At 34.0% G+C, this 27,036-nt stretch overlaps 3 protein-coding genes across 12 annotated transcripts in view; 1 reads left to right on the forward strand and 2 right to left on the reverse strand.

Annotated features, from left to right (window-relative positions):
* The window catches only part of LOC129939320 (3'-5' ssDNA/RNA exonuclease TatD), a 28,953-nt gene extending 17,126 nt beyond the window's left edge, over positions 1-11,827 (reverse strand). The window contains exon 1 of the mRNA XM_056047295.1: positions 11,264-11,827. Within this exon, the coding sequence (XP_055903270.1) occupies positions 11,264-11,402 (139 nt within the window). The 5' untranslated portion in view covers positions 11,403-11,827. The remainder of the gene's footprint in view (positions 1-11,263) is intronic.
* Positions 11,828-16,589: 4,762 nt separating this feature from the next.
* Positions 16,590-17,185, forward strand: LOC129939321 (putative peptidyl-tRNA hydrolase PTRHD1). Its single transcript, XM_056047296.1, has 2 exons — positions 16,590-16,874; positions 16,940-17,185. The coding sequence occupies exons 1-2, from the start codon at positions 16,689-16,691 to the stop codon at positions 17,108-17,110; spliced, it is 357 nt and encodes a 118-aa protein (XP_055903271.1). The 5' UTR covers positions 16,590-16,688; the 3' UTR covers positions 17,111-17,185.
* Positions 17,186-22,637: 5,452 nt separating this feature from the next.
* Positions 22,638-27,036, reverse strand: part of LOC129953738 (collagen alpha chain CG42342) — a 323,626-nt gene continuing 319,227 nt past the window's right edge. For 6 of the 10 annotated variants that reach the window (XM_056067148.1, XM_056067144.1, XM_056067147.1 and 3 more), the window contains 4 exons: positions 24,440-24,466; positions 24,299-24,352; positions 24,040-24,237; positions 23,035-23,804 (listed from right to left, as the gene is read on the reverse strand). In XM_056067148.1, coding sequence (XP_055923123.1) covers positions 23,643-23,804; positions 24,040-24,237; positions 24,299-24,352; positions 24,440-24,466 — 441 coding nt within the window. In that variant the 3' untranslated portion in view covers positions 23,035-23,642. The other 4 variants (XM_056067146.1, XM_056067145.1, XM_056067150.1 and 1 more) reach the window with 3 other exon arrangements.

A 27,036-nucleotide genomic window follows, 5' to 3' on the forward strand; every position in this document is an offset into this window, starting at 1 on the left:
TCTACGTTCAATACTATCCAAGAGGCTTAAGTAAGTTGCAGGAGCACCAGCCCAGATATGGGAGTTATAATCAAGCTTTGGACGTATATAAGTCTTGCATCGCCTTAGAAAACCCAAACATCTTGCGGTATTTTTGGCGACATCGCGTATGTGATCGTTCCACAAAAGGTGGTTGGTGATACACATACCAAGAATATCCAGATGTTCAGTTTCCTCGATGCAAGTGCCATTTATGGATAATGGCAGGGGGGGTATATTTCGCTTTAACGATACAAGACAGCATTGCGTTTTCGAAGCATTAAATTCCACGCGGTTTCTTATTCCCCATTGTACAATGCTGTTTAGGTCGGAATTTAATGAGCTTATCATATTTTGTCGTTGCAGTTCCACATCCGAAGAAGAGGGGTGTGAATCTGAAAACGAATATGAAAAGCTAAGAGTACTATCGTCAGCGAAACAATGTATTGGATTAGATGTTGCAGACAGGAGATCATTAATAAAAATGAGAAAGAGTGTTGGAGATAGAACAGAGCCCTGGGGCACACCAACATTTATTTTGTGGTTTTCAGACTTGAATCAATCCAATACAACTTGTATTGAACGATTCGAAAGGTAATTACTAATCCAATGAAGGAGGGATTCATGCAAACCGAAAGCACGCATTTTCGATAAGAGAGCAAGCGATGAAGAACACCTCTTCAGAACAATAGCGGGGATACCATCCGGACCAGCAGATTTGTGTATGTTAAGATCTTTTAGGACCCTCGCTACGGTACGAGTGCGAAAAAAGATTTGCCCCATAGAATCATTAACTCGCTCAAGTACAGGCGGAGTCATAACACTCACTGGCAGAGTTGAATTGGCGGCGAACTGCCTTGCAAAGAGATTTGCTTTCTCTAAGGAGCTAACAAATGGAGTGTCATTCACAACGAGCGTAGAAACCGAAGATGAGGAAGAATTCCTCATGTTTTTTACAAATGACCAAACATTTTTGCTGCCTTTGGGACATTGCAGTATTTTTTGCCGTAATTTTTGGTCATGTAAAAATTTGGTCTTTCGAATATGGGCGTTGCAGGCCTTCCTGGCTTGCTTGAACTTATTCCGGTTTTCCTCAGTTGGATTGGCTTTAAAACAACGGAAACTTACCTTCTTAACCCTAATAACCTCTTTACAGCTCGCATCGAACCATGCGTTTTCCTTAGGTCTGATGCTTTTAACCCTATTCGGGATTAAAGTTCTCATTCCCAGGAGAATCAAACTTGTGATCATATCAGCGCTGGCGTCAACGTCACTATCGAGGAAGCATAGTGACCAGTTAAAGATCCTGAAGTAATTATTGAGACCGTCCCAGTTGGCTTTCTCGTATTGCCAAAAGGTTCTCTTAGGAGCTTTTTCTTTAACTGGAGAGTTTTTACACGAGAAATTTGCTGATATGACACAATGGTCAGATGTACCTAGAGGAGATAGGACACTAATAGTGTACTTACCAGGGTCAGAGGTAAGAAACAAGTCAAGAGTGTTTTCTGCTCGACCTACCACGTCCGATATTCGAGTGGGCTCGTTGACCAGCTGAGTTAGGTGGTTTAACTCAGCGAAGATCTCAGCACACACTCCTTCTGGTGTTGACTGGCCCGAATGTTGAAGCCATGAAGAATTGTGTACATTGAAATCGCCCGTAACAACGATTTCAGTGCGAGGATAGGACGAAACAATTCTTTGGATGGAATCAGACAAAGCATCAAATTCACGAGAAGTTGATATCTGTCTAGATTTGGGCTTCGATAAAGGAAGCAATAGTGAATGATTTGCTTATTCACGGAAAATTTAAACCACATAAAATTGAAAAAAGAATTTGTGAAGGAACCATATTGTGGCAAAAACTGATAAGCAACATCATTCCTAATGTAAATGGCGAGACCATGGTGGGAAAAGAATAATGGCACCAGGTTATACCCTTGAATAAAGAATTCAGTGGGATCGGAATCCTCACCCACTTGGGTTTCACTTAGTGCCAATACAGCTGGCCTGTTTAAAGCAGTATGGGAGTACACAGAAAGAAAATTCGATCTCTGATAAAAGACAAGAAAAGGAAGCTCCAAAAACAAGTTTGAGTTGGAGTTTAAGAAGACTGAAAACATCGAAATAATTTCGTTGATAACAATTTTCGCAAATGTTTCTTAAAATGGTGGAAATGCATTGCAAAATTTAAGGCTTTACATATCTTCTCATTTATCTGTTTTTTAATTGTAACCTTGGATCGACTGACTTTAGGTCTCAACGAAAAACACCTCATTTAGAATTATTCACTCTACATTATATTTTAAAATCTCCTAATGATACATAATTGATAATTAAAAAATGCCTCGTTTTGCTGTCCTTTCTTTGAAAAATCTACATACATTTTAAAAGCTAAGAAAGGCTAGACTCTAGACCTATTAGCTGAAATCTTAATAATAACATGAAACAAAACGATTAATAAAAAACAACGACTCGTATCACATTTTTTTATGAAAGACCCATTTTATTTAAGCCTAGAAAATTCCTTGCACAATATTCAGACATGCTCTTAGACACTACTCTACTTAGAACTTTACCTAATTTAATGTACTCTAAGATGTAATTATCTTTCGTGGCTGCCTGCATAAATGTTGTTTTTATAGCCAAAGGTAGTTTCGGTCAAAGTAGTTTTTATCCTAAAAGTAGGTAGGCGAGGTCACGAATCCGCGAAGGATTTCACACCAATAAGCTTAACATCTTTTGTGCTTAAAACCTTGGAGCGCATTCTTGATTACCATATTAGAGAAATCCTAGTTGGACGACCTCTCGAAAGCTCTCAGCATGCTTATCTTAAGGGCAAATCTACATAGACTTCCCTCCATGAGGTAGTGCGTAATGTAGAACAAACAATCCATTGTAAAGAATTTACTCTTGCCACCTTCCTAGACATAGAAGGTGCTTTTAACAATGTCCTTACAGAATCCATAGAAGAATCGCTCGTTAAGTTCGGTGTAGAAGACTTCATTCGAGAATGGATTATTTCCATGCTCAATGGTAAGAAGATTCGAGCCACTCTAGGCTATACAATCGCAACAAAACACGTGAGTAGGGGAACACCCCAGGGTGGTGTCCTTTCGCCTCTTCTATGGCTTCTGATCATGGATACAATTCTCGTTAAATTAGAGAGATGTGGAGTGAAGGCGGTAGCCTACGCGGATGATTTGGTGCTATTTGTGTCAGGAAAGTACACCTCTGTGATTAGTGATATCACGGAGTCAGCTTTGAAGAGAGTTAGCAACTGGGCCACGAGTTGTGGACTAGGAGTTAACCAAACTAAAACTGAACTGTTGCTCTTTACCACCAAAACTAAAGTACCGCCCTTCACGCTACCTCGACTCAACCGTCAAATCCTATCATTGTCTTCCAGTGCAAAATATTTGGGAGTTATACTCGACCCTAAACTAAACTGGAAACTAAATATTGAAGTACGGGTTAAGAAGGCCTGTTTTGCCTTCTACGCCTGCAGCAAAACTTTCGGCAAAAAGTGGGGACTTTAGTCGAAGATGATTTTATGGACGTACACAGCCGTAGTACGCCCAATCTTAACATATGGCTCGATTATGTGGTGGCCTGCTCTTAGCAAAGCCTATAACATTAATAAGCTAAAGAAGGTTCAGAGAACAGCTTGCGTGGGCACCACAGGAGCCATGCGTACTTGCCCAACGGACGCCTTAAACGTTATTTTGGATCTTCTAACAATCGACCTTTTTATTAAATACATAGTTTCCTGCAGCGCTATTGGGCTGAAGGAATCAAATAGCTGGTTGTCAAAACCTTATGGTCACAGCAACACTACGAAATTGATTCCCTCAGATATTATCTCGGTAGACACTGACTACTGCACTCCTACTTTGAACCTTAGTAAGGGTTTTAAGGTTATTTTCCCATCGAGAGAAGATTGGGAGGATGACATCGTGTCGATAGGTTTCGACACAACCATCTTTACTGACGGCTCAAAGATGCAGTGCGGAGTTGGTTCTGGGATCTTTTCTGAGTCCCTAAATGTAGCCAAATCCTTTAGGCTTCCTGACTTTGCTAGCGTTTTTCAGGTTGAACTGCTGGCAATAAGGGAAGCTTGTAAGATACTTAAACAAAACCCAAACCAAAACCGAAATGTGGCTATCTTTACAGACAGTCAGGCAGCTGTCAAAGCCATTAACTCGGCCATATCCTCATCTAAATTGGTCCAGCAATGACGCGATGAGCTTGCGAACCTGAATATTAACCTCGGTGTCACCCTGATCTAGGCTTTAGTTCACACAGGACTGTAGCGCCACCTTAAGTCACCCTGATCTGGGTTCCGGGCCATAGTGGTATCGTGGGAAATGAACGGTCTGACGAGCTAGCCAGACAAGGATCGGCCCTTCATAGCTCACTTGCGGAAATGGTTAACATTCCTCTTGGTGCTATGAAGAGTAAAATCTTTTCTATCTACCAAACTGAATCAAACCGAAGGTGGAGCAATTTACCCAACTGCATTATATCTAGGAAGATATGGCCCACCTATAACAAAACCCGTACAAACGATCTTCTATGCAGGCCAAGGCAAGACATAGCCAGGATTGAGAAGTTGGGTATCTCTTACAACACTTTTTGCCGCAGCTGTAGTGACCAAAGAGAAAGTGAAACCATAATCCATTTCCTCTGCAAATGTCCTGCTTTGGCAAACACCAGAATGAAATGCTTTGGAAAAGCATTCTTTCAAGAACTCGATGAGCTTTCTGAGACAAAGATTAGAGACCTAATCTTTTTTTCAATACGACAAAATGGCTCTAACATAATCGCTATGAAGCTTCTCTATCAATCTATCCATTTCAATCAAAGGTCAAACGAGTTTTTGGTATCAAAACGGCGCACTGCAGCGCTAATTGGATCTCAGGCTAGGTTGCCTTGAGATCGCCATTTCTACCTACCTACCAAAGGTAGTTTATTGTTTAGTGTCGTTAGACTTTCGGGAAATTAGAATATGAATATGCTAATGAGGGAAGATTGTGATTTTAAAATAGATGCCTTAGCTGGATGACATTGAATTAGACAATAATGATTCTTAGTTTTTGTGCGACGAAATAAAGGTAGAGGTTTGCAATTTGTGACACTTAAGAAACTAACTTGCTGCCTTAGTCAAAATGTACGCTCAAAGAATGTAGTTAACTTCAAATGAAGTCTCTTACGTTGTCTGAACCTGCCCAATGTGATCAATCTTGAATAATATTAAGCTCATATCTTTTAAAAAAAATACTTCATCGCGTCTGTAGGGAAGAGTACAGCCATAATAAGGAACCTCATTATGGCGTTCTCTATTTTTAACAACTTTTGAAATATGTCTTATAAAAGAACAAGCCAATTATATTCCTTACAAATGTAGCGTACGCACATTAAAAAAGTTCACGACAAGCCTTGGATTTAATGTGAGAAACGACATCATTGATGTTATGATTTAAATTTTGTTTATAAACCTTCCTACTCGTATACATGTTTTATTTTCTTCATCTGTTTACATTCATAAATTATGACAGACTACTATGAGTGATAATGCCTTAAAAAAAAATGTGCTTAACTTGCGTGTTGAATACATAATAAGTCTTAAGACGAATCGTGTGGCGTATGTTGACTTATTTTTTTTTTTACACAACGCGATCTTAATGTACGTCGTTTATTTGATTGCCTCATATTATCACTATCATTCTTGGATTAAAGGAAGCTATAAAACTACACTCCTTATACGCATATTTTTTTGTCTATCAATTCCAAAGGATAATAATATGAACTAAACACGGAATAAATAAGGTGCGTGCGTGTCATGTATATTTAAATATTTTATAATACGTCTGACTGTTGCTTATTTCTTTACATAGAACAAAAATCTTTAAATTTGCTCGTGGCATTAAATATTTTATTCTGGAAAACAAAACAAACCACCTACGCATATCCTCTTTGTCAGTCGCAGAGAGGAGTGAATCAGAATCAGAAACCACAAAGAATATAATTATTGTTAAGAATGAAAAAAGAAAGAAATTTCATTTTTGATTTATGCCCGAATTATTTTAGGTACGAAGTCTTTGGGGAAAGGCAAGTCAAAGGCAAAGGCAGAGCAAATTGAATGAGAAAACCAAATATTTATTTATATATTAAATAAATCTGTTGAAAAGATTTCCATATTAAGGAGAGGAGTAGAGAGACAGAGGCAGATAAGTGTTATCATGACTATGCGACCATCGAACAGTAATGCTTTTGTGATGGCGAGGAAGCTATACTCCTAATTTGTTTTCCAATCAGTCGTTATGCAAAATTTAAAGAGGAGTCAGATCTTGCCGCTCCCAGCAAACGATCGAATTCATTAGATGCTATATATACAGTTGCTCACTGCTTATTTGATACACTATTTATTTTAGAATTCTCAAATTAACGTCCATATTCTTTCTACTAAAAGGAAAACGCAAATTTTGATTAAAAAAAATACCTCGTAGCTAATTTAATACAGCTAACTTAGTGGGCCTACATTCTTAATCTACACGCAATAGGTAGCTCCCGGAAATTACGCCAGAAATTTTTTTTTGGAAAAAACGCCAGCAAATGTTTTCTGCTTCAAATTGGAAAAAGAAGCTGAATTTTTTGTGGAAAATAAGACAGAAATGAAAAAAAAAAACAGAAACCAAAATGGAAATTAAGCCAGAATTTTAATTAAAAAAAAAAGCTAGAACGGCGTGGCTGCCACGCAAAAAATTACTAAAGTTTTCAATAATTTTTTTATTTGTAACAATTTATTTCACAAAATAGAAAAGAACAAAATATTTTTACTAAATGTAAACTTGCAAAGTGTCTGCTACGATTTCCCGGCAGCATGGACATTTGTAATTTTCTGTTGAATCTGCAATTGCTTGATCTTGCAACTTCAAGTTGCACTCCGAGCATATTTTCATGTCTGCACGGCAACAACACAACGTTTGGTGGAAGGACCTGACATATAATACGTAATATTACATCCGCGAAAGCAACTAAACAATAATTCTTACAATAGATGATAGAGACAAAGAATGTGTAGTAAAACTGTTTATTTATTACAACAATTTATACAAAATACAGTTTTCTGGCTTTTTTGCCAAATATTTTTTTTTTTGTCTTTGTTCCATTCCTGTAAATGGAAAAAACGCCAGAAAAAATGCCTGAAATTCTGAAATTTTGCCAGAAAAATTTGGGATTTTTTCCTAGGAAAAAAAGCCAGAATTTTGTATGAAGAATTTTCTGGCGTTTTTTCCAAAAAAAATTCTGGCGTAATTTGCGGGAGCTTCCATAGGTTGTTATTTTTTTTTATTTTCTGTTGCTAGGTTAGTTCGAGATCAATTTTTCATAATTAATAATTTAATTTTCTAAGCCAAAATAAAAAATCAAGTTTTGTTTCAAAACTGAAGTTCGCGAATTGGTAATTCACCACCATAAAAATGGAGAGTCTGTTCGGCAAATTGCAAAATGTGTTAGTTTGAGTGCCGCAACAGTGCAGCATATAATAGAGAGATTTATTCATGAAAACCGTATTAAAGACAAGGGAAGAAACGCATCGAACAAAATGTTCAAAGAGTTGATGAAAGATACATTGTTCGAAAAATCAAAAACAATCCAAAGTTATCAGCCCCCGAAATGCTGTGCTGAAATCGTTCGTCGTGTGCTTCGCGAGTATGATTTCAATGGGCAAGTCGCTCGAAAAAAGCCCCTGATCAGTAAGAAAAATCAGAGAAGCCGCTTTGCTTTTTCTAAGGAGCATATTTTGAAGAACTCCGACTTCTTGGACAGTGTGATTTTTGCAGACGAATCTTAATTTAACATTTTTGGGTCCGACGGGATGTCCTACGTCTGACGAAAGTCAAATACGGAAATCAAAACGAAGAACCTGAAAGGTACTGTGAAGCATGATGGAGGAAGCGTGATGGTATGGGCTTGTATGTCTGCAGCAGGGGTTGGAAATTTGGAATTTATCGAAGGGACGGTGGACAATAATATGCACCTAAACATATTAAAAAATAATTTGATGCAAAGTGCAGAAAAGTTGGGTATTCGTCAAAATTTCCGATTTTATCAAGATAATGACCCGAAGCATAAGTCAGGAATCGTGCAGACATGGCCCATCTGAAATTGTCCTTACTTGATGACACTCCCGCCGCAGTCACCAGACATGAACGTGATAGAAAATGTGTGGGCTTTGTTCGACATTAATATACAAAGACATAACATTTCTACCAAAGGCAGATGATCCATTCAACATAGACGACGAAAGCCAACAATCCCGTCCGTCCGACTTAGACAATGTAAAGATTGCCATATTTAAGCCGAAGTCTAATAAAGCCGCTGAAGCGGATGGCTTGAATGGCGAGCTCTTTAAAGCAGCTGGAGATAAGTTAGTTAGGAGCTTGCACCAACTTATCTGTAAGATATGGTCGGAAGAAAGCATGTCCGATGAATGGAACCTCAGTATTGTTTACCCGATCCTGAAAAAAGGAGACCCTCTAAACTGTACCACCCATAGAGAAATCAGTCTACTTAACATCGCCTATAAAATCTTCTCTGCCATAATATGTGAACGTCTAAAGCCCATCGTCAACAACCTGAAAGGTCCTTATCAGTGTGGTTTTAGGCCAGGAAAATCCACAGTTGATCAAATATTCACATTACGGCAGATCTTGGAAAAAACCCAAGAACACCAAATCGACACCCATAATCTTTTAATCGATTTCAAGGCCGCATATGACAGCATATAGAGGGATGAGCTGTATAGAACCATGTCTAGTTTTGGCATCCCTGCCAAACTCGTTCGTTTGTGCAGGATGACCATGGAGATTTCACGCTGCTCCATAAAGGTTAGAAACAACTTAACAGAACCTTTCGATGTCAAAAAAGGTTTTAGACAAGGTGATGCGCTGTCATGTGATTTTTTTAACATCGTGCTTACACGTCAACACTAGAGGCACTATCTTTCAAAAGTCTGTCCAATTACTGGCATATGCTGATGACATTGACATAATCGGAAGAACTCAGTGTGATGTCAATGGGGCTTTTGTGAGTATTGAGGCAGAGGTGACAAAAATGGGTTTAACGGTTATTGAGGGCAAAACAAAGTACATGCTGTCGTCAAGAAAGGACATACAACACCGACGTCTTGGTCAAAACGTCACCATCGACAGACGTAACTTTGAGGTAGGTAAGGACTTCGTCTACCTAGGCTCAGCTGTAAACCCAGTTATGCACATTATCTACTATTTACGTGTAATTTCAAGAGTCCTGCAGCACTACCATAAAACCATAGCCTTAAAAAAGATACTTTGTTGAATAATTACACTTGCTATAAATTAATATTTGGAACATGAGCTCGAAGAATTTATTTCCAAAGATTCGGAGACGATTCTGGAAGCGGAAGCAGATGCAGGAAAAAGAAATGCAATTAAAAGAAGAGAAAAGAAATGCAAATCCCTTAATATCCATCGCTGAGATCAAGGACTGAGCTAGATGGAGAAGTTTGTTGGCTAAGGCCCTAGTTCACATAGGACTGTAGCGCCACCTTAAGTAAGTAAGTAAGAAGAATGGCAGAAAATTAAGAAGAAGAATTAAAAGAAGCTTGTTGATTCCATGCCACAAAGATAACAAGCTCTTAAAAAGGCAAAAGGGTACCACACTTAGTACTGAAATGTTAAGGATTCTTAAAACTAGCAACTTTTTTTCTAAAACGAATGATTTCGTATCAAAAAATAAGCTGTGGCATGAAATTTATTGCTTTTTTTTTAGTTGTTACCTTCTTAAATACTAATATTTTTAAATGAAGTATATTTGATTTTCTTTGAAATAAAATTTAATTTCTTAAGATAATTTTTCTTGTTTGCAAGCTATTGAAACTTAAATTATAAATCTAGCACTCCATCAAATAAGCTGTGAGCCACTGTACATATACATGAATTGTATTGGAAAATAGGTTGAAACAGACAATAGATTATCTCATAATAATTAAAACAACGCCTATGGATTCATATTTTAATAAAATCGGAAGGAAATGATTCATTATGGTTTTGGTTTTTAGCCAGCTCGAAGAATAGGTTTATTTTCAAAACTAAGTATAAAACATCAAATTATCATGTTTCGATTCTATAAGGACAAGTGACTTTTTTCGATACCAAACATATCGAAGTTAACTTTCTGAATCGCTTTTAAGTCTCTAAACAAAATATTCAATGACGAAAATGCTTCAAGTTTTATTATGCTGAGAAATATCACTCCGACTGACTCGTCGGTGATCTCAAACTGACCTCAATGATGATACAACTTCCCGAAAACTTGCATTTTTATTCCAAATATACGAATATCAATTATCATCCACCCTCGTATTTTTCTATCTACATATGTACGTTGTGTTAGGTCGAATATTTGTTTGGGAAAAAATATTTCCAATAAGATTCTAAGCCAATAAGAGATAAAATAAATTTGTAAAATTTTCCACTCACGCACGATTGGCAGAGAGATAGAATATGTCAGTGATTACTTAAGAAACAACCTCCTATCCTCGAAAGTGTGGGCAGGAGTGTAACAAACGCATTATTGCATTCCTCCAATGAAGTGCAAGGTTCGTTCCTTTCAAAGTACTTTTATTTTCTCGTTCTGATGATCCAAAACCGATCCAGAGTCACCATCAACACCTAACATTAAATCCAACCAACAGAAGATAATCTTGTCATTCTTGATATTGATTCCAATTCCATATGAAACTAAGCCAGAATATAGATACCTACTTACACAGAAAGAAAAAAAACTGAAAAAACAAAAAGAAACAAGAAGAAAAAACACTGGGGGTTGTTTCTAGTTGGCAATTTTGCAATTCGCATGAGCTATTTAGATCTATAAACAACTAGAACTAGCGCCTATTTAATTTGGCATAGAACATGCAAAGATTTGTGGCACACACTTGGCCTTCCTTCCATCGTCTTCGATGAAGAAGAAGACACATACAAAACAACGAATGAGCAGGGAGCCGCTGGCGCTGACTAGGGGAACGGGGACATGAACATGGATTCAAAAATAAATTGATGATGAAGAATGAAGCGCAAAACATTCAAATAAAACAATATTTCTTTTTAATTTCTTCAACAAGCACACACATTATAAAGAAGCGATAACACACAATAAGAAGACTCGATTCAATATTCGAATACGAGCTGACTTGACTTTTTACCTGCGTCTTTTGCCCTCTGAATTACTGAATCCAAGTCACGGCTGTATTTTTTGTTAGTTAGATTAGCACCAGCATCGATCACAATTAAATTTTCAAAGCAATGCTTCATGTCATCGACGTTATTATCTGAGTTTGCCATTGTTATAATTTTTAAATATTGTCTAAGTTTTTCTTTTTATTGGAAGTCGTATATATATTTTATGAAAATAAGGAAATTATTTGGCAACGCACATAAGTCGTAAATCGAGGAGGAGCACCGACGAGTACGACGACGACAATGACAACAACGACAACGACGAAAACGAGAAGACGAGCGACGACGACGACAAACAGGAGACGATACGGTTTTGATTTTTATTTAATAATTATTATTGTTATCGCTTTTGTTCACTTTTATACATTTATGTAGTTAGGCAAGTAGATGAGCAATGTAGAGTAAAAATATAAGTGAGAAGTATATAAAATAAATAAGAAATTAAAAGTGTTAAATAAATTTTATATTTTTAATAAAAAGGAGCTCAAAAAGACTGCTGGCTGTTACGTGACTAGTCTGGGAAAAACTGACTGAACAAGAACATGACTTGAGTTGAGGTGACATTTGAGGAATGATATTTTGACATTTGAATATAAAATTTTCTCTGAGTGTTGCCATTATTAAATAATTATTGGAACTCTATGAAAATGAATTTCAAATGGCATCCGGGATTAATAAGGAAAACAATTGCTATTAATATTTAATATTGTCTATAAAATCTTTATTATTATAACGGTGCAGATATTTTTTAAGTTCACCGTAGCCACAATATGGCGGTGGAAGCTTTATGTACAAAATATGAATTAAAAACAAATGTGACGACCTAATGTCGTTGTAGCCAATAGGTGCCGAGCCCGTATAATTAACCTCACGATGATAGTTGTATTGAGTTTATATGCAAACTTTTATGACGTTCGTGATCTTGTCAATCCATTTGAAAATATTCACAGACAATTTTTGAAGTATAAACTGGCCAATTGTTGATAACCCGCATGTCAGAGCAAAATATAAAGTAGATTTATATGTTACGACATCTGAATAACACATATGTCAAAACCTAAAAGTAGGAGTAAATACACCAGTGGTATCTCTTTTGTATACCAGTGGTATATCTTATTGTACTTCCTATAAAATATAATGAACTTTTGGCAGTAGAATGATGCCGCAAGCCTTTATGAAAGTGTAGTGAAATAAATACATAAGTAAACCTAACAAAAGCTAAAAAAAATTTTGGAAAATTGAAAAATATTTTCGGACAATCAAAAATAACTGCTTTAAAAGAAAAGAAGTAGCAACAATCAGTTACTAGGTTCAGTCTCTTAAAAAGAGAGTCAAAATGTATTTCAAATTTTTTAAATAGTAAAAACGCATTTAAATTGGAAAAAATAACTGAATAATATGAGATAACTTTTGCAATTTAATTGCATAAAGCTAACAATTAGGCGCCAGTTATAGTTGAGAACAATCATTAAAAATGTCTGTCATTAAAACAAATTTCCTGATTTTAATCCACCGACAGATTTTTGCTGCCAGAAATCTGTCATTACAACTGTGAGAAATTGGACAGATCAATGGAATGATTCGTTTTAGTTTTGAACATAAAAGCATCAGCTGTTCAGGAAAATGAATTTCTGTCCGAAAAAAGAAGTAATATAAAGCTTTTTATACACTTGCAATATTTTGGTAACAGTGATGCAGGCAAAGATGCTATATACAGGGTGTCCCATAAGTAATATGGCTGTTTGTATTATCACCATTTTTAAACCAATTAAATTGTTAAGCTATAAGAGTGCGGTACCTTATTTATTTCATAAAGAAGGAAGAAGAAATAATTTAAGAAAAAAAAACTAAAAATGACTTACACGTCACTTGAATATGCTATGATGCATTTTATTTATGGCGAATGTGGCGAAAATGCAAGAGCAGCAGCAAGGAAGTATGCAGAAAGATATCCAAATGCTTCAAGTCCTGACCATCGGATATTAATAAGAGTTCATAATTCTTATATGGAAGAATACTAGGATAGTTTATTTATTTATTCATCAAGCAGAGACACAGCTCTTAAAGACTACTTAGAACAAAGAAAGTTTATATAAATAATAATAAATAAAACAAAACAACAAAAAGGTTGTACAATTAACATTAACCACCGAAGTTTATTATTATTAACAATTTTTTTTTAAACAGTCCCTACTTAAATATAAATTAAAATCGATAGCATTACAAACAGAATTAGCTTGTCTTAAACAGCGAGTTAAGGGTTCATTGATTCCATAATTGACCCTCTGAAAGGGTACACAAAATAAACGATTATTACGTAATTAACGACAAGGAACATGAAAGCCAATCAACGAAATCAAGTGAGGGCAATTGATTTTATAATTTATTAAATCTGTGACAAGCATTACATCGAAATAAATACGTCGTGATTCTAGGGATAGAATACCCAATAACAAACACCTGGTGTTATATGAAGGCATATCCGTGTTCCAACGCAATATCCGAATTGCAATTCTAGTAAAGCGTTTTTGAATTCGTTCAATTCTCGCCATATAAGTTTTATACATAGGATTCCAGGTAGATGATCAGTATTCTAACATTGAGCGAACATATCAAAAATATAAGGCTCTAAGAGTATATGGATCAGAGAAGTCTTTAGCGTTCCTGGAAATAAATCCAAGGATAGAACTGGCCTTAGAAATAATATAGTAAATGTGATTAGCGAATTCGAATTTTAAATCAAATATTACACCCAAATCAACCTACTAGAGCCATTGAAAGAACAACTGGAATACCCAAATCTACTGTTCACAGGATTCTAAAGCAAAACAACCTGAACCCTTTTCACCTGCAGCGTGTCCAGGCCATATTACAAAGGGATTACCCTAAAAGAATTGAGTTCTTCCAAATTATGATCGATAAAAGCCGAGAAGATCCTGATTTTGTTGACAAAATTTAATGGATTGATGAATTATCCATTAAACGAGATGGATATGAGAATATGCACAATATTCACTGTTGGCAGGAAGAAAATCCACATTTAATACGAGAGGGAAGATCTCAATGCCAATTTAAAATTAATTTGTGGGGTGGAATTTTAAATGAACAAATCATAGGACCCTTTGAATTGCCCGACACACTTAATAGTTACAATTATTTAAAATTTTTGGAAAACAGAATCTGTTTATTATTGGATGATATTCCTCCCGCCCTGCTCCAGACCATGTGGTTTTAGCAAGATGGATGTCCAGCCCATTATGGAAGAAATGTCAGAAGTTTTTTGGACAGAACTTTCTCCGAGCGATGGATCGGTCATGGTGGAACAATAACATGGCCCCCTAGGTCACCTGACTTGAATCCACTGGATTTTACGGTTGCCTAAAAGAGATAGTTTTGTCCAGCCAATACGCAGTGTTACTGAACTTAGGCAGAATATTGAAACTGCAGCTGAGGAAATAAGAAGCTCAGAACATGCCAGACGTTTGAAACGAAAGTTTTTAAAACGTTGTCGAGTATGTTTAAATGTAGGAGAAGGACGTTTCGAATTATTGCTCTAAAAAAATATGAGTAGAGATATACATACCTTTTTTTAACTTCCGATCAAAATTAAACACCTTCCTACCTTTTATGATCATGCTATTCAAAAATTCTGGCCTTTTACAAAATTCAAATCCCTGTTTTCAAAATGAAACAAATAGTTTCATAAATTGCATTCAACCATTTCTGTGTACGAGTAATGTTGTCAAGGATGAAGGCAACCTTCAGTTTTAAGCCGAATAAGAACAACTAGTTTGAAAAAGCACTTTTCATGTCTAGAATTAGGTACTCTGAGGATTTGTCAATTCCCCGCAAAAGACAGTATCCTTTTGTGACAGAAGACATTGTAACTTCACGTAACCTCTACACAGCTTTATAAATACGACTGTATGTAACTATTTAACAATTGAGAGGTTTTTATCAATGTAAAACGATTAAAATGAGATGATCGTCTGTCATCAATTATATAGTCAGTGGACCTTATTAGTCCATATTCCGAGATTTGTATGAAGAATTTATCTCTAGCGTAAAATGTTGAGCTGAGAGATCGATATTCATATTAATGAATGGAGTTTTACAGTCTCTGCTATAGCAATCACATTTGACAAGAACAATATGAGTGTTGGTGACTTGCATAACAGCATCACTAATTTTTTGCACGCATGGTGTGGGCTTTATTTCGTTCAAAATTTCTTTAAAAAAAATTATTTGAGATATGCAGCACTCATTTTGAATTTAAGTTTTTAATATTACCCAACGCTGCTCATCATGCGTTGGGTTGGACTGTCTTTTTGTAGATTTTAATTTCGTATAAGAAACTGACCGTTTGATTTTTATAAAAATTAGGTAAATATAGAAAATAATATTTTCTGTGAGTTAAATTAGTTTGAAGTCATTTTTCTTATTTTTTGAAAAGATAATTGAGTTGAAATTAAATTTTTACCAAGTTTTAGTATCGTTTTTTTTTATTTTTTTAAATTTTTGTACAAAAACTGTCAATTCGATTTTTCTCATAATTGGACCAGATATCAAATACGTTATTTTTCGTTGCATACAATTATTTTGAAGATAAAAACATTTTTTGTTCGTAAAATATTCGAGGGGGAAAATATTTTTTTTTTCATTTTTTTTATATTTACGAAAAACTTTATCACCTTACAATGTATATTATAAAATTTAACTTAAGTCGCTAGCGTCAATCGTTGATCTTTTTTTTTAAATTTCTATGGTAAAATAGCACCAACTCAATTTGTTTGAGAGTCCTTTCTGCATGATTCTTTATTAATATCTGTGTAACAAAATTTATTTGAAGTCAATATCTCCATTGGTTCTTGAGCTATAGACGACGAATGAAAGTTGCAGAACTTACGGAAGTACGGACGCATGGATGTATGTACACACACACGCACATACATCTCTAAACATTTTTTATTTCGACTCTAGGGACCTTGAAATGTCAACATTTTCAATTCCACAAATCGGACCAATTACAATAACTTCGTATGGGAAATTAATAAAATTTGAATTTTCTCAAAAAATGTATGAAGTTATTGCACCTTCTTGATAGTACTATTCAAATTAATATAAACTTTGCTTAAAAGCCAGAAGCACTTGTTGATTGTGTTGTCCGCTTAAAATTATCAATTGTGTACAAAGGAATGTTATGGATTTTAGTTGTCAAATGGAAATGAAACTTCAACTGTCAGAATATATCTCATGATATAATTCCATCTGCCACTAGCACCACCAACCACAAAATGATATATCAAGAAGAATTTATTTCCCCTAGTTTATATTCCTGGAGAAGAATACAACTTCTATTAAAGTTTATTAGTTAATAGAAATTAAAATAGAATGTCCAACATAGTACAGTATATAATTGTTCGTAGTGATTTAAAATCAGTTCTTAATTGGCCACTAGGAGCTGTTATCGCCCAATGTTGTCATGCCACGGCAGCTGTTATGCATTTAAATAGTGAAGATTCTGATACAAGGAAGTACCTTCAGGATCTAGACAATATGCACAAAGTTGTCCTTGAAGTATAAACAAGTCATTTACATGTTTTTATGAAATCTATCTACTATTGTTTGCTTACATATTTCAGATCAAAGATGAAGACAGCATAAAAGCATTAAGTGAAAAGTTAAAAGAAAATGACATCAGTCATAAGCTGTGGATTGAACAACCTGAAAATATTCCCACATGCATTGCTGTTAAACCTTATCCTAAGGAAAATGTGCACAAATATTTAAAAGGACTGAAACTCATGAAGTGAACGTTGATCTCGAATTTGAGTTATCTCTTTTGTACGAAAATGAAACAAGTTTTTTATTAAATTAATTCAAAAACAGGACAAGAATTTCATTCAAAGAATCTCTTGCTCTTCCTTTGACCATATCAACGCTGTCGAACCAGTTTTCATATTATGTTATTTATTTCTCATCAATCGCTATTTTTTATCTATTTTGCTTGTAAAAAATTCTTGAGGATATTTTTGGATATCAAAGCCTTTTTATATTTTTTATTTGCTTATGTTTCATCCATAGCTTACTTATACACGAAATTGTTGAAACATTGTTTCTGCACGCAATTTTTCGTAGGACAAAAATGGCGTAACCCGCTTACGCCACTTCTGCATTATGCATTTTTGTTTAAATTAAATAATCAATTCCAAACACATACGCCATTTCTGCACCTAAATTGTACAGTAAGCTAAATCAAACATGAACTGCATCTAAGAAAAAGCGGAGTCGGCTTTTTTGAACTTTTGAAAAACCTTGAATTTAATAGTTTCTCTGTTTTAAAAAATACGTTTTTGAGTAAATTTTTAGTGCAGATTTTAAAACCGTTCTTCAAAAAAAATTCAAAATACCCGTTTTCTACATTATTTTTTCCTACATTACATGTTGAAATTTGTTTTGTGCTAATGGTCCAGCGTTTCTTTAAGATTTATGTAAGAAAAGTGAAGTTTAACAACTTCTGCAGATTTTTCCAACATTTTATGAAATACTAAATAAATACTTAAAATTGATGTTAAAGGTAGGAAACTATAGATTTGAAAAATCATCTTCAATTTTACTGTACAAAAATGACTCCTTATATTGAACAAAAATAACTTCTTATACAGCCTTGTTATGTCTTTTGTATTTAAAATTTTTAAATTTTATATCTGAAAAAAAGACTTGATAGAGCAATTTTTGAGTCGGATTTGAATTAAGGCCAGGAAAACGTATTGGAATAGCGCAGTTTGATTGCCAGGAAGAAAAACTGGTAGACAAGTCTGACCCATGTCAATCAAGAAACATAAGCAGCGATTTGACCGATTTTTTCTGGGAAGTTTTAATTATTCATTGAAATACAAATTAAAAATCAATTCACTCTAAAGAAATCACCTTAGAAGCATTCTTGGAAACAGAAGGCGCCTTTAACAAAGTCACTCGCAGTGTTATTCGACAAGCCTTGGATTCCGTCAACAAAGAATCAATGTTGTCAAAGTGGATTTATTCCGTGTTTCATATAAGAATTGTAAATGCAGAAATGGGTGACAGCAAGTTAAAAGTTAGGACATGTAGAGGCATACCGAAAGGTGGGGTATTATCTCCCTTGATTTGGCTCCTAAGCATAAATAAATTAAAATTCTAATACTATAGTCTGTCCGATAAAAATTGGCAGTACAGGCCTTATGGGAGAGCTTTTTAAAAATCAGTGGCGCGCTATTTTCTACACCATACCCAATTGAAGGAAACTCCTTTAAAAAGTTTAATAAAACACCCATGAATTTTCGATGGCATCCAACGTAGATCACACAACGACCTACCTGGCACACACTTGAGCATGCACTGATCGTTCTCTGCTGCTTTTCAACCCTCATTAAATCACACACATTCAGAGTTGCCTTTTTCAATTTCTTAACTCACTTCGTATTTTTTTCTTACTTTTTCAATGGGTTTCTGTTGAGGAGCTTTTGCTTTGAGAGCTTTTTTAAAAGTTCTTAACGATGAGTGTTATCGTGTTGTGTTTTGACTTTTGCATTTCTTTTAAAGTTCTGGAAAGCAGTTAAAATGCAGTTATAAAAATCAAAGCCATTTTATTTGAGGAAGTATATTATTTGCGTAGATTCTTGTGCCGGGCGGTAGGTTTGTTCATTTTGCGAGTTATTTTTGTGCATTATTGTAATAATTTTGTTGTGCTGTTGTTGTTCTATTGTTGTGTGGTTTGTTTTTTAGTGTTGTGCCTTTGTTGTTTTGTTTGTATATTATCTTTATGATTTTGTGGTGTTGTTTGTATTTTATTGTTGTGTTTTTGTTGTGCAAATTAAAAATGGCTTCAACATCAACAGGCTCAAAGGACTTGAGTGCCGACAAAAAAAAAGAAATAGTTGAGGCGACAAAAGCTATTTGTAAGAACCTGCAAAGCAAAACCGAGGCTGTAAAGCAGGTTGTTGTAATTTTTTCTGTATCTGAACGAACAGTATACAGACTTCTGAAGGAAAACAGCACCAAAGGCCACAACTCACCACCAAAAAAGAAAAACCAATCTGGTCGCAAAATTAAAATTGATGATTTTGATAAATGTGCAATTAGACAAATAGTTCACCAATTTTTTTCAAATAATGAATTACCGACGCTTGACAAAATCCTGAAAGAGGTAAAACTTAATGTCAACATCAACAAAATCAGCAGGTCTTACTTGCACACGATTTTGACAAAAAATCTTGGCTTTAAGTTTGCCAGTCGCCAGCGAAAAAGTGTATTATTAGAAAGAAATATTTCATTTCATTTATTTCATTTTCATATATAATTATGAACGAAATGAAATTTCAATGTAAAAAAGAAGAATGGTAACCCTGCAGTTATTTTTTTTAGCTTTTTCAAATTCAAAATGCGCATTACGGCAACCCTGTAAGAGTTTTTTTGAGAAAGGTACTTATGCGTAGGAAAAGAGTGCGAACGAGATGCACATATCCCTATCTTCCCTGTACTGCCAATTTTTATCGGACAGACTATAGATCGCAAATTTAACGGGAAAGAGAACATAAAAGTAAGAGAAAGGAAAGCTTCAGTTACCTGCAATAGAATTTTTGGAAGAAGTGTCATGTTTGATATGGTGGGTAAAACTTAAAAAGGTCACCAATCTTAAAAATATTTCAATAACTAGGAGAATAGTATGTATAGGTACTACTAATGCCATGAGAACTACACCAAGCAGTTCTAGATGCTTCATCCGAGCCATATTGACCAATGAAAGTGTCATTAAACACACAAACAACAGGGGGTCATTCCGTAAAACGATAATCGTTAGACGATAGCGTTTCGACGATAGTCGTCAAAACGATAGCGTTTGTCCGATAGCTAAGTAGGTATCGTCTGCTGTTAATTTCCATTAATAACGAAGCAAATTGAAGTAAAAAAGTTTCGGTGTAGTTTAGTTTTGTTAAAAAATGAGAACCCAAAAAAAAAAAAAAAAAATACAATGAATTTGGTCACGAAGAAAATTAAGAGATGAATGGGACCTTCTATCTTTTCTAAACCCATACGTAATAATTTTTTACTTGCGACATATAGGGACTATATGGCAAGTTTTGCATACGTGCAAAATTTCAAACTTGAGATTTTAATCAAACATGATATTACGATAGTAGAGAAGTTGAATAAAGTGGGTCCCGCGATTCCGTCCGGTCGGTTGTTTCTGTCTGTCCACGCTCCTACAGCCTAAACCATTGGGTCGATTGAGTGCAAACTTGGAAGTTAAGGTTTTTAGCAGATTCGCGATAGGCATTTTTTTCATTTTTTTTAAGATCAGCATTAGCAGTGGCCCCCATACAATTTTGTTGGTCTAAAAACGAAAATTCGAATTTTTCTCAAAAACAAACCATTAGATTTTTTTTTATTTTTTCTTAAATTTTATTTTTTAGCTTGGCTTCTTTTAATAAGAAAAACACATTTTTGTATTGCTCAGGAATGGAACTGCCTATAGAACCGTTATTTCGTTTTTTTAATTTTTATAAGTTATAAACTGATTTCAATAATTTTTTTTTCTGAATAAGCTCTTATTGTGTCTTAACAATATTTGATTACCAAAAGTGAAATTTTTAATTGTTTGGATTTTTAAAAAAATATTGAATTTTTATTTTTCAAAATTCGAAATCTCAAAAACGGGTAAACAGTTTTTTACAAAATTCATATATATAGAGTATATTTTTAATCTCAAAACAACTGCATACTAAAAATATTTTAAGAACAAAATTGAAAAATTTTATATATAAAAAATTAATTTAAAAAAACCGCTCTAACGATTTTCAAAAAAAAATTTGAAAATCAACGGTTTTTTGCATACAGGAGCAAGTTCGTGTTACCCAGTCGTGCATTTTATTAATATACAAAACAATGGTAATCGCACTTAATTGTTATTAAATAAATAAAACAATTGTTGTTTTGAAATTGCAAAAGAGGACTTTATAATGATATTGTAAACAATAAATTTGCAAGACGGTTGTCGTTCTGCAAACATAATGTATGCAATATTAAAATTTGCTTTCACTATTGAAATTTTGGGGCTGAGGAACATTGGTATATTCGACAGGCAACGATTTTAGTATCGCTCTTGCACAAAGCACTAATCCTAAGTGGTTTTCAAGCCAAGTTATGTTCCCTGTGGATAAAATGAGTCTTCACTTCCTTCCCTTGGACAAAATTGGGTTTATTACTGCAGCTGATTTACAAAAATATCGGACATTGAACAAACATTTTGATGTCATAGTTTTGTCTTCGGCGGCAACAAATAAAAACACAAAAAGTGACAATAAACATCACAAAATAGTTGGCATGTTTAATAACAATACATTTTTTGCAAATTTTCAAAATTTCCCATAGAGAAAAACCAAGTTTAATAACATTTTCAAGTTAATGAACAAGCTTATCTTTCGTTGAGTTCATTTTGACATTTTGAATATACTTAACGAACTTATACTGAAAACGAATGAACGAGACGATAGATAAAGTTACGTGAAGCAAATTATTGACGAAATCGTTAATGATAATCGTTTTGACGATTATCGTTTCGGAAATTACGGAATGACTCCCCAGGTTACCGAGGCGCTTGAAACTTGCAGGGTTGCTAGGAATCTACGGCCAAAAATCAGGATAGTTCAGGGAGGCGCCCTTAGCCTTAACGAAGAATTAAGTAGTAAAGATTTAACTAGTTGTGACTATTGAAATCAATTTGCAAAGCTTCATGTATTATTGTGCTATAAAGTCTATTATTTACAGATCATCCTCAAATACAACTTAAACTAACGGTTTGTATTTTTGCTTACCAACAAATACAAAAAGCTGAAATCAGTTTCCAAGTTTCTTGATTGGATTCCTGTTTTGACATCTCAGCTGTTTTTGACCAGATGTTATTTTACACGTAAAATATGTATATCTGTCTGAGATTGAACGCAGCCAATGAATCCACAGTGATCCGAGTGGGATGTTTTTAGGCCTACCGTTACATCACCCCGTCAAACCTAACCTTATTAATCAATTGAAAGTTTTCGATTGGAATGCATTTATTAAAATTATCGTTATGAAGATAAACTCAATAAAATTAATCAAGTCTTATTTTATACTTATCCTTTCAGTTACCAATAAACACCTCATATTTGAATATTTTTCAAATAATATACCTACATCAAATGTTTTATTTACTTAAAAATTGATCTTTATTAAAATTATTTCTTCGCTTGTTATTATTATTATTATTTCTATAAATACAAAATACTTATAAACTTAAACGGTACGTACATGTTTTATTTTTATTTTTATTTTTCATAATAACATAATATAATATTTTAGAATGTTAACATTTATTTCAGTGGCATAGCCCGTTTTAATCACTAATTTATTATTTTCTTTTACAAAACGGCATGAAATAAATTCGAATTATAAAATTAATACAAAAATATTTAATAAACAAAAATAAAAACATATTAATTATTATGTGTAAACTACATGACTCGATTGGAAGAAAGCTGTCCTGCACTTTGTTCAATAGGTAGGTACTTGTAAATATCTATTTTCTCTAAATTATTAATATTTTTTTATTTTTTATTGGTTTTTGTTATTTGACTTGTTATTTTGTTGTCTAATTTTTAGTTTGTGATTTTTTTAATAAATTGAATTCTTCGATAAGCCAGTCTTGAAAAGTTCCCTGAAATTTATTTGTTTTAAAAAAATACATGTGTGTTGTTATTTTTGTTTGTCATTTTATATCTTTTTGTGCAAATTAGTTCCCAGAAAGCCATACAAAAATACCCAGCTACCGCATATGTTTTTGGAATTAATTAATTGTTAATCAGCGCTTAGTGCCTATGTAAGAATTAAGTTATTTAAGTTACTTAAATAAATTGGTGAATTGTTTAGGTTAAAAGAAGTGATTCCTTTTTGTTTTTACTGACGAAAGTTTCAAAGAAAGATACAGGTACAGAGCTTAAACAAATAATTTAGTAGACTTACGAAGGATTTGTGTATTATGGTGCCAAACAGTTACAAGTGCTAAAAAAAGAAGCTACAAAAGATGATGATACAAATTGCCAACTCAGCAACCTGAGTTCTTAAAAGCAGTGGTTTGGTTATAAGTTAGACTCAAAGGATTCTTTGCTTGGGCGCCAATTAAAATTTCAAACTATTTCTATGAATTCTCTACTATCTGTACCAATCATAGTTAAATAAAAATTATTGTTACACAAAATTCAACATTATTTAGCAACTAAAAAGTCTACAAATTTTAAAAAAGAAGCAGGATAGTTTTAATGTTTGTTTTATTTAGTCCGAGTTGTGCATGTTGTCTTGATAATCATCATATTCTTCCTCGCCCTCACCAGTTTCTTCTTCGTCTTCTTCTTGTTCATAATCACTGGCATTGTTCTCCGGTGCTGTCACATCCGGCAGATAGTCTTTGTGGATGGGAGTAGATATGGCTGGCTCCTGTTCGTTTTATTATGTTTGAGGGGTTAACATTTAAATTGTTAGTATGCAACTAGAATAAGCTATTAAATTCTTAAACAAATTCATGCAAAGCCCTTAACAAACTACTTTGTATTTTTAGGACTTATCATTTAAAGATAAGCCGTTGAAAATTCATACGTTGTTTAATAAAAATACAAATAACACACCAACCAAAACCGTAAACCAATAAAAGAAGGTATGTATATGTATTTACCTTTTGCGGTCTCCAACCACAACCTGGTAGTGGTAAGCCATCTGATCCAAGCGGACAAGGTGCATCTAGACCGGGAACTCCCTGTTCGCCTTTGTCACCACGATCTCCTTTTCTTCCTCGTTTACCTGGCGGACCTGGATCACCCCTCGAACCCTTCTCACCTCTCGGTCCCTCCTGTCCCGGTATACCATCGGTTCCCTTAAATTGAACAAAATTTAATTTGGGAAGATAAGATTGCTTAGGATATTATTCTATTTACTGGAAGCCCAGGATCCCCTCGTTCTCCCTTTTGACCGGTTTCACCTTGAGCACCCTATTTTAATTGAACAAATAGAAAGTTATAAAAATAAATATGACTTATGTAAAGTGGTATATGAAATTTAGTTTTTTATATTAGTACCTTCATTCCATCTAGTCCAGGTGGACCCTGTAAAATTTTAGAGAAAGGTTTTTAGTAAAGTGCGCATAAAAGAATTCAGTGTACTTAAGTTATATTTGTATGTTGATTTAGTTCTTACGGTTTTTATTAGAATTTAGTTTCTTGTTAGTTTTTTCTTAACTATTTACATTATAAATTCATTAAATGCTTTTTCATTCAATCAATTCTAAAACATACCACAAATGCTTTTTGCTGGGCGCCATTTAAAGAACAATAATGACAAAAAATAATGTTAGTTATGTAAAAACTTTTCAATTTATCCGAATTGAAATATTTGCATTTTACAGGTAGGAAAAATAAAAATGACAAGCAGAAATACGCTTGCATGGTATTTTACCTAAACTCAAAAACGGAGTCCTTAAAAATACCTTGCTACGTTATCATTATTGTTAAATACTTTGCGCGATTAAGATTGTAAAAATAAGATCCGTATTGTATATGTGATCGAAATGTTTAACTTTTTCAAATTTAACGAATTTATAAAAAATAGAAAATTTACGACAGCATTTACCATTTTTTGTTTCTTTTTTTTTTAACTGACATTCTGAGACTTATTCTAGGCTAAGTTAAAGTTTCGTTGTAGATGAAAAACGTTTATTTGTAAAATACTAATGGTCAACATTTTGATACTTCTTTTCACTTAGTGTTTGTCAATAGCTTTGAATTCTCAAAACAAATAATTTGAACTTGATGGGATTTTTTATACAAAACATTCCTGAGGTGAGCTACAAGTCCATCAAGATTTGTATTTTTTCTTGTAAAAAATCATTACTTATTTCTTATCTTGTGGAAAAAATAGCTCTTAATATGATTCAATGCAGGGATGCTAAAGAATTCAGGAAAAATGTACGAATTTAAGGTAACCGAAACAGATCGAATGTTTTTCCAATTAGTATCGAAATGATAGGTTCATATTTCGAAAAACTTACAAAAGTAGATCCTAACCAATCTTACATATGTTTTGCGTTACCTTTTATTTACATCGAAGAACTAGACTCTCCGTTCTCAATGCAAGAACTACTTTTTGCCTAAGAAAAAATGAAAAACAATAAGGCTTCGGGTTTTGATGGCATCCCAGCCGAGTTTTTGAAAAATGCCAGCTCACAATTTTTAGAACATACATATATTGTTTTTACTTAACCGAGTGTTCAACAACGAAGAAATACCAAAGAATTTCAAAGAGTCATCCATTTTTTCGATCTATAAAAAGGAAGATCCTAATCTCCCGAAAAACTACAGAGGTATCTCTGTTCTCAATCTTAACAAATCTTAGAGTTGTTCCTAGGGTTGAAACAAACAACGAGCTTACCTCTCTACAGTTGATCAAATTTTTACTATAACTAATGTCACTAAACGTTTTTTGGATAAGAAAACTAATCTCTATGCTTTTTTTGTAGATTTTAAAGCTGCCTTTGATACTATAAACAGAAAACTATTACTTTTCAAAATAGTAGGTGTTGGGTTATCAACAAATTTTTTAAGAATATATGAGAAACTTCTTTCAAATACAACAGCGGTGGTTTCTAATAGTAGAATCTCTTCGCAGCAATTTAAGACGGAAGTCAGTGTCCCGCAAGGTTGCATTTTGAGTCCTTTGCTTTTTTCACCTTTTATTTACGACATTAGAGACAGTGTTTCATGTATGTATATTATTGTGATTTGCTTATTAAGGTGCTATTATATGCGGATGACCTTGTCATTCTTACTGATAATGAAGTAACTCCAAAATTGAAAATGAACAAACTTAACCAGTATTTTAACTCTTGGGATCTTCAAATAAATACATCAAGTCGAAGATTATTGTTTTTAGATCTAATAATCGCAATGTCAGAAATGACCGTTCTTGGAACCTTAATGTTGAAAATATAGAGGTAGTTAAAAATTTTACATACTTAATTTTTTTAATAACATAATAAACATCAGTTGCGATATCAGCCATTATCTGCATTTGGTCAAGTTTTTTTAATAACAAATGTATTGAACCGATGGTAAAATCCACAGTATTTGATGCAACAATTAAAAGTTCACTATGTTATGCTAACGAAGTGTATGGTTACGATGTATGTGAAGACTTTAAAGTTATCCACAGTTATTTCTTCAAACGTATATTTAAGGTCCCTTTTAACACACTTAACTACGCAATATATATAGAATCTGGGCTACCTCCAATTTTCTTAAAAAACCTCAAGTCAAATGCAGACTATATTGTCAAAGTTTTAAAGAGATGTGATAATAATCTTCAAAGAGAAGTACTCATGATTGCACATCAGCGTTGTTACACGCCGCCGTTCAAAGATTGGCAAGAATTAGCTGCTAAATATAATACGACATTGAATTTAGCCTTGAATAACTTTGGTTCGTTTTAAGGATGAATTCTATGACTGCATCTCAGCAATTGACGAAAAAATATTTCAAAATTCTTTGAACTGTGCTAAAGAGTCCATGTCAAGAACGATATACAGCAAACTGAAGCCGAAGCTAATTATATTCGTAAAAAGATTTCACAGTTAACGAGATGAGTTTAATATTTAAGATCCGAACTGAAATGCTAGAGCTAA

Source organism: Eupeodes corollae, chromosome 1 (genome assembly GCF_945859685.1).
Source record: "Eupeodes corollae chromosome 1, idEupCoro1.1, whole genome shotgun sequence".
Lineage (NCBI taxonomy): Eukaryota > Metazoa > Arthropoda > Insecta > Diptera > Syrphidae > Eupeodes > Eupeodes corollae.